The following is an 8,145-nucleotide window of genomic DNA, read 5'->3' on the forward strand; positions in this document are numbered from 1 at the left end:
GAGCCTAGTTTTTGATGCCTAGAGCTTAGTGAAGTACATCCCACTTTAGGAGACTCATCTAAGTGATTTGTGGAACAATGAAGAGATGAGCTTTATCTGTTGCCTACAGTTGTGCATCCCTGGGGAACGTGCCCAGCTTGGGAAGGGGAGAACCTCATCACTGGGTTTGCAGGGTAGGTGCTCACCTCTACTGGAATTTGACTAAGAAAGCAGCACCAAGGCTTCTACTTCTTCCAGAGGAAGAGCTTGAATATGGTCCAGACTTTTCAGGAGCAGTAGGAAACAGGTTGTTAGCTGCATAGAAGGTAACCAGAACCAGGTCCCATGCAAGCAGTCAGCTTTCTGCTTCCATGGCTGTTTACCTCCCCAGCTCTTACTTTAATGTAAGGAAAGACAACAGGAAACCCATCTGGGGCTGCTACCTGTGAAACCAGGTAGGAGGATCTCTGAGGGGCAGGGTACCACTTCCATAGGATGCCTTATGCCAGCTTTGCCTTGGCAGCCCTATCAGGCTGGCATGTGGGAAGAGCAGTGGTGAGTGGGTGGGCGTGGGAACACAGAGCTGAGCAAGAGCAGCCCTATTAATTCCATCCTGCCCAGTGCTCCAGGGAGTTGCTGCTTCCAGCTAAGTGAGGAAGGTCAGTCAGGACAGAAGCTAATATTTTCAGGCATATTAAACCACTTGGTATTGGCTGAAGAATCATCACAAATGACTAGGCAGCTTGAAAGTGTTCAAGTCAAAACAGGAGAAACGAGCCCAAAGAAGAAATACACTGGAACTGCAAAGAAACAAACCCAAAGAACTTTCCTTTAACAAAAGCAAGAAATTACTATGATGGCCTTGCGTGGGCGTATGCACATTTTAACCATGTTAACTTACAAACACGGGAAGAAAAAAAATATCCTTGGCTTTTCCACATCCTCTTCCCACAATGCCACGAATGTACCTCGTTTCTCTAATTACGGTGTCAGAGGAGCTGTGCTCTGCCTTTCTGCAATGGCATCTTAGACATGTTGAGTTGAGATGTGTGAGAAAGAGCCCTCATTTGGGGCTCCCCCTCCAAATGGGAGGGAAAAAAAAGGTGTCTGAGGACAAATCAACTTATCCTAAAGCCGAGTCAGATGAAGCACTCAAACACTTTTGGTGAGACCAGCCCTGGCCAATGTTCTAGAAACTGCCAAAGGAAGAAAGGAAGGACGGGGAAGAAAAAAATTCACGACAAAACTAATGAAAAAAGCCCAGAAAGTGTGCAGAAAAATGTGATTTGCAGTAATTCCACTTTCAAATTTTGAAAAGCAAAATGAAGTGGAGTGAAGCCCCAGAAGTTTGGGATTGACTTAAAGAGAAATTTTTGTCCATCAATACACCAGTGATTTCTTTCTGTCTGGTCATCATTTCTGGTCTTTTGGAATCCCCTTAGGACACATTTTTTAATTCTTAAGCACGTCCATGAGGGAGAAACATTTTTGATCATAGTTTTATTTTGCTAAAATTACAAGCATCAGTTATCATATGAGCATCAATGAAAAAGCAAGGGGCAGCAGGATCAGAGCCTCACTATCCCAGTGAACTTGCTGGTGCAATGAGGGTGAGATGAATCAGACTGAATGGTTTCAGGTCCTGGAAACATTTTGACTTTAGCAAGCTAGGCAACCAGATGTCCACACTCCCCACCCCCACCCACTGCGTGAAGCACCTGGTGCCTCCAGTCTCAAAAGCCTGGAGCTGTATTCGTTTCACTGCTTTCCCTGGATGCAGAAATGCTGTGGTCACAGGGCTGAGCTGAGCTTCTCCCTTGGCCCGAAGGCAGATGGATGATACAGCAAGCTCAGCCTCCATCGAGCTACATTCTCCTTGACTGGTTCAGCGAGCTCATGAACTGAAACCACCTTTCGGAGGCCACAGCCTGTTGAATGTATGTCTGGTGGCTGCTTAAACCAGCTTGTTGTTCATGGGAAACTGCCCTTTCAGCTTTGATTCCTTTGAGACGGAGATGTGAAGTTTGTCTGCACCTGAAGATGTTCCTGGAATAGCTGTGCCAACATCTACATGTCTCTCAGCATCATGGGAGGACGCAGCCTGTATGAGCTTAGAAACACCTTTGAAATGAAATTAGTTCCTGGAATGGTTTAGCCACTGCCAGCAAAAGGCCATGCAGGCTTCTACGCTGTTTACAGGGATGGAAGAGGCAAGGAAAGGATATTTTTAATGCTCCTAATTGGCAAAACTTTTGAAAGTGTAGAGAGTGCTGCATTTTTTATCTAAATTATCAAGGAACAACTTTGAACCACTTCTAATCAGCTGATTCTGCTGCCTCACTGGCAGACTCAAACCACTGTAAAACTCACATAAGCTGGTTTAGCTCCTGCTGGCAATTACCCCAGCCAGGTGTGAGCATCCAAGCACATCTCCATTTGGGATGTTCTCTGCTTTAATTACATCTATTTAGAGTGACTTGAGCAAATCCAGTGGAACTTCTCTAATCCAGAGCAGAGGCCAAGTGCCAGAGTGCTAATTGCTTAGCTCCTGTTCTGCACCCAGCCTCGAGAATCATTATCACGCCTGTGCACACTGCGTGTGTGCGAGTCTCTCCATGGCCATATTATGGAATAAAAATGTCTAAAGTTACTGTGGCCACATGGAATTTCCCCAGTCCTTCTCAGGCTTCCTAGAAGGTGATTTAAAGAAACAAGAGCTTGAAGCCAGAGGAGCTGCTGTCTGACACTTGCAATGAGATACTCTTCCAAGGAGTTTCTGATTGCAAAAAAAGACTCATCCTACAATATATACTCTGGAGGGCAAATCTCAGCAGCAGCAAGCACACCAGCATAGGAGAGCTCTGGGTAATCCTCACGCCTTGGCGATGTGTAGGCTGTAGATGTTGGCAGCAACAGCGGTGCCAACAGGCTGGGCATGTCAGCACACATGTTCTCAGCTTGTACTTCTGGATGCTGAGACAGGGGGATCAACCATCCTCCTCACGGATCCTCTGGGTTATGTGGACTGTTCACAGAACCATAAAGAGCAGGGTCCAGGGGGCACTGAAGAGAGCACTGAATGTGTGGGAGAGGAGATGAGGAAGTTAGTGAGTGAGGTCATCCAGCACAGGAGCACTCCAGGGTTTGGCCGAAGACCTTAAGGCACCACCGTGTAAGTGTTGTCTTATGAGCAAACTTCTGGGGTGTTGTCAGCACCCATCACGTATCATGAGGCCTTGACATTTCTTCTGAAAGCACTCTGCCTCATTGGCCAGCCAGCAATTGTCTCCATTTCTCAGCTGGATGCACAAACCTTTAGATTTATGTCTATGTCAGAGGAAACGGGAATTTCCACACCATATTTAACTACTAGGTCTGTTGAATGCCTACACAGAATCTAAGCACTGGAAGTGGGACCATCTATCTCACCTGCCTGATGATTGCCCAGACTGTCTTGGAGCAGAGTTTTGCTCTTTTTTTCAATCAACATCCTCATAAACTCCATGCATTTGTAATTTTCCTCTTCCGCTGATACTTTCCAATCTCACATCACCTACTACTAAATGAAATACTGGAACTGAGAAAATCATAAAATCATAGAATCATGGAATGGTTTGGGTTGGAAGGGACCTTCAAGGTCATCTAGTTCCAACCCCCCTGCCATGGGCAGGGACACCTTCCACTACACCAGGTTGCTCAAAGCCTCATCCAACCTGGCCTTGAACACTTCCAAGCCTTCTCTTCTCCAGGCTGAACAGCCCCAACTCTCTCAGTCCGTCTTCATAGGAGAGGTGCTCCAGCCCTCAAATCATCTTTGTGGTCCCCCTCTGGATCCACTCCAATAGCTCCATGTCCTTCTTGAGTTGGGGACTCCAGAGCTGAACACGGCACTGCAGGGAGTTCTCACCAGAGCAGAGCAGAGCAGAGGGGCAGAATCCCCTCCCTCGACCTGCTGTCCACACTTCTTTGGATGCAGCCCAGGACACGGTTGGCTTTCTGGGCTGCCAGAGCTCATTACTGGCTCATATTGAGCTTCTCATCCACCAGCACTCCCAAGTCCTTTTCCTCAGGGCTGCTCTCAATCCATTCTCCTCCAGCCTGTACTTGTGCTTGGGATTGCCCCGACCCACATGTAGGACCTTGCACTTTGCCTTGTTGAACTTCATGAGATTCTCACAGGTCCACCTCTCAAGCGTGTCAAGGTCCCTCTGGATGGCATCCCTTCCCTCCAGCATGTCCACCACACCAAACATCATGGTGTCATCAGCAAACTTGCTGAGGGTGCACTCGATCCCACTGTCCATGTCACCAACAAAGATGTTAAACAGCACTGGCCACAATACTGACCCCTGAGGAGCACCACTCATCACTGGTCTCCACTTGGACATCGAGCCCTTGACTGTAACTCTCTGAGTGCGACCATCCAGCCAATTTCTTATCCACCGAGTGGTCCATCTGTCAAATCCATGTTTCTCCCATTTACAGACAAGGATGTTGTGTGGGACAGTGTCAAATGCTTTGGACAAGTCTAGGTAGATGACATTTGTTGCTCTTCCCTTATCCACCAATGCTGTAACCCCATCACAGAAGGTCATCAAATTGGTCAGGCGCAATTTGCCCTTAGTGAAACCATGTTGACTGTCATCAATCACCTCCTTTTTTTCCATGTGCCTTAGCATAGTTTCCAGGAGGATCTGCTCCATGATCTTGCCGGGCACAGAGGTGAGACTGGCTGGCCTGTAGTTGCCTGAGTCTTTTTTTTCCCCCTTTTTAAAAATGGGGGCTATGTTTCCCCTTTTCCAGTCAGTGGGGACTTCACCAGACTGCCATGACTTCTCAAATATGATGGATAATGGTTTAGCAACTTCATCTGCCAGTTCCCTCAGGACCCGTGGATGCACCTCATCAGGTCCCATGGACTTGTCCACCTTCAGGTTCCTTAGATTGTCTTGAACCTGATCTTCTCCTACAGTGGGCGGTTCTTCATTCTTCCAGTCCCTGCCTTTGCCTTCTGTGACTTGGGCTGTGCAGCTGAAACTCTTGCCAGTGAAGACTGAGGCAAAGAAGTCATTGAATACCTCAGCCTTCTCCATATCCTGGATAAGCAGGTCTCCCATTTCCTTCTGGAGAGGGCCCACATTTTCCCTACTCCTCCTTTTATCATTGACATACCTATAGAAGCTTTTGCCCTTGATGTCCCTGGCCAGATTTAACTCTATCAGGGCTTTATCTTTCCTAGCCTGATCCCTGGTTGCTTGGACAATTTCTCTGTTTTCTTCCCAGGCTACTTGTCCTTGCTTCCATAAAATCAATGGGGTTCCTCTTTATTATCATTATTATCATGATCATGTATCTTTATCATACTTGTCTTATAAGCAAAAGACTTTTTGAAATAATTTTATGACAGGTCCCAGGAGCCAGCCATGACATACAGGAGATGACGACTTTGCTCATCAACACTGGTTGGGCGAGTACGTACTGAGTGATGCGTGTGTGTTCCCAGCTTTGTAGTCTCTATGCCAGGCGGCTCTCATAAAGCTACTTTGCAAGAAATCTTGTTTCCTCTGTAAGGTGGAGAAATTTGCTTTATTTTCACATGAGGAATCTTCCTGCACACCAACAGGTGTTGTGCTGTCTTCTCCAAGGAGACGGTGGCTGTCTGCTAGGTGTCTGGGATGGGTTTCACTCTGGGGTCTTCTGAAGTCGCTGATGAGCCAGAAAGGATGGGAGATGCTTTTGGACACATCAGGAAAACAAATGTGGAAGAAGACTCATACGGATGATCAGTGTTGACCCTGTCTTCATCCCCTGACCTGCAGAGGACAGTGTTGTGCTCTTCCATTTGTGACAGTATATTTCTGGTAAGGGGCTGATGTTCTGTGCTTTACATCTCTGCAGCCACAGGCACATCGTGACAGTTCACAAACTGCACGGGGCTTGAAGCCCAAGGACTGTTAATCCTTCTTTCAGGTAGGTAATCCCAGTATTTCAATTTAAGGCATATGAACATCGAATGAGTTTAGCAGGAAGCTTTTGTGTTTCCATTTTTGGTTTATGTTTTTTTTTAAATCTGGAATAATTGTGGAGTTGCTTCTTCAAATTGCAAATTGGTTGAATCAGGTCATTCCAGCTGGTGTAGGATTAAAGTGATATATCAGGATACATCTACAGTAGCCAACATCCTCTCTGAGTCTGAGGCATTTGTCTGAAAGGTAAAAGAGGAGGGTGGGTGTGTGCTGAATTTGCAAGCAACAAAGAGAGATTTAAGACGCAGAAAAAGCAAGCTGAGCAAGAAATGTTCCATGAGATAAATTCTATTATATCAACCAAGGTGTCTCAAAAAATGGAAAATGAAACCTTAGGCTCATGATTCAGTGTCTCAGAGAGAGCAACCCATGCCCACCAAACCTGCTTCGTGATCACATTGACAAATATTCAAAAATAGTAATTAAAAACATGATGAGGTCACTCATGGATTCCAGAGCGCATCTGCATCTGAGGCCAGAAACGTGGTATGAGTTTCCCCAACTGGGGAACTTGCCTACCTCGGCTCACTTTCCCTGTGCTTTCTTTAGCAGTGTATTGTGAAGGTGACATTCGATAGCTTCTCCATAACTCACCACTCGTGTAAATCATATGATACCACGGTCTGGACTCGCAGCATATGGAGTCTGTTTTGTCCTGGTGCAAGAAAGTGTGACGCGTTGCACGGGGACTTACAGCTGTCTGCATGCAATCATAACTCTCTCTGTCTGCTGTAAGCCCGTGGCAACACAACCCGCACAGGGCTGGTGCCTCTCTGACAGGCAGCACCCTGGCATGGGTGTCCATGCCCAGGTCCAGCTGCTGGTAGATGGTCCCTCAGGTCTCACCAGAAGGCTACTCCAAGGCTGTGTGCTGTGCACAGCCCCTTTTCACCCCATGGGACAACGTTCTGACATTTCTAACTGTTCTCTTTCCTCTCCCACAGCTGACAAAGAGGCTGATGAGTACTACATGAGGAGGAGACACTTGCCTGACCTGGCAGCCCGGGGCACGCTCCCTATCAACGTCATCAAAATGTCTCAACAGACCAACCACAGGGACAGGCCCCGCCGTCCCATCAGGGCCATGTCCCAGGACAGAGTGCTGTCTCCTGAGAGGATCATGCCCGAGGAGTTTAGCATGTCCTATGAACGGATCCTCTCAGACGAGCAGCTTCTGTCCGCAGAGCGCCTCCACTCCCAGGACCCCCTGCTCTCCCCAGAGCGGTCGGGGTACCCCGAGCAGTCTATGTCGCGGGCATTGTCTCACACAGACGTCTTTGTGTCAACACCCGTCTTGGATCGCTACAGGATGACAAAAATGCACTCCCATCCTAGTGCCTCAAATAACTTGTACAACACCTTAGGGATGACCCCAACCTCCGCCAAGCGCCAAGCGTTCGCCTCCCGACGGCACAACACGGTAGAACAGCTGCATTATATTCCAGGACACCACCACCACTACCGCACAGCGAGTAAAACAGAGGTGACTGTTTGATATGACCTCGTGCATTGTAGATACTCATGAAGGACTGGGGTGGCCGCAGCACCCCCTACTGCAGTGGCCTTATAGGCCAAGATAACCTCTAATAACTCAGTGTCTGGAAAGACTTCTCTGACAGTCCCATCCACCTCGTTGTTTTTAAAGCCACCCCTTCATCAGTGACGTAAGAAGAACCCAAGCAAGCAAACGGACAATAGTGAGGGATAATAGAGGAAATTTCCTGATGTGCATCAGTTTCTGTCAAAGAAAGCCATAGTAGTCGATGGCTCCTTCCAAGGGCTCACCCTCATTATCTCATTGTTTTTATGAATGTAGGACTTTTCAGTTGCCACAAGTAGAAGCACTCTCGTGCAGCCCAAGACAGGGAGGAGGAAATGCAGCCCCTCAGCCTGGTGGGAAGGGGCCCCATTTCGGTCCTCATGCCAGGCCTTGTGTTTGGCCTTTCTGTAGCAAGTAGGTAAGCTTCTGGCTGCTGGAGATCACCTCCAGACCGCTCAATGTCAACCAGCACCCATACATCTGTTCTTCCTCACCCTTGGAGCGAGTTCAAGGGCAGACTTTCCCAGGGGACTGGCAGATCTAGGGGCAAGAATAGCCTGGCTGAGAAATACAGTTTTAGTTTATATTAAATATACTCAT

General features: G+C 47.6%; 1 protein-coding gene across 1 annotated transcript in view; it reads left to right on the forward strand.

Moving 5' to 3' along the window:
- Positions 1–7,500, forward strand: part of SHISA6 (shisa family member 6) — a 272,818-nt gene extending 265,318 nt beyond the window's left edge. The window contains exon 6 of the mRNA XM_086624183.1: positions 6,950–7,500. Coding sequence (XP_086480309.1) covers positions 6,950–7,500 — 551 coding nt within the window. The remainder of the gene's footprint in view (positions 1–6,949) is intronic.
- Positions 7,501–8,145: the final 645 nt, after the last annotated feature.

Source organism: Tauraco erythrolophus, chromosome 20 (assembly GCF_009769465.1).
Source record: "Tauraco erythrolophus isolate bTauEry1 chromosome 20, bTauEry1.pri, whole genome shotgun sequence".
NCBI lineage: Eukaryota > Metazoa > Chordata > Aves > Musophagiformes > Musophagidae > Tauraco > Tauraco erythrolophus.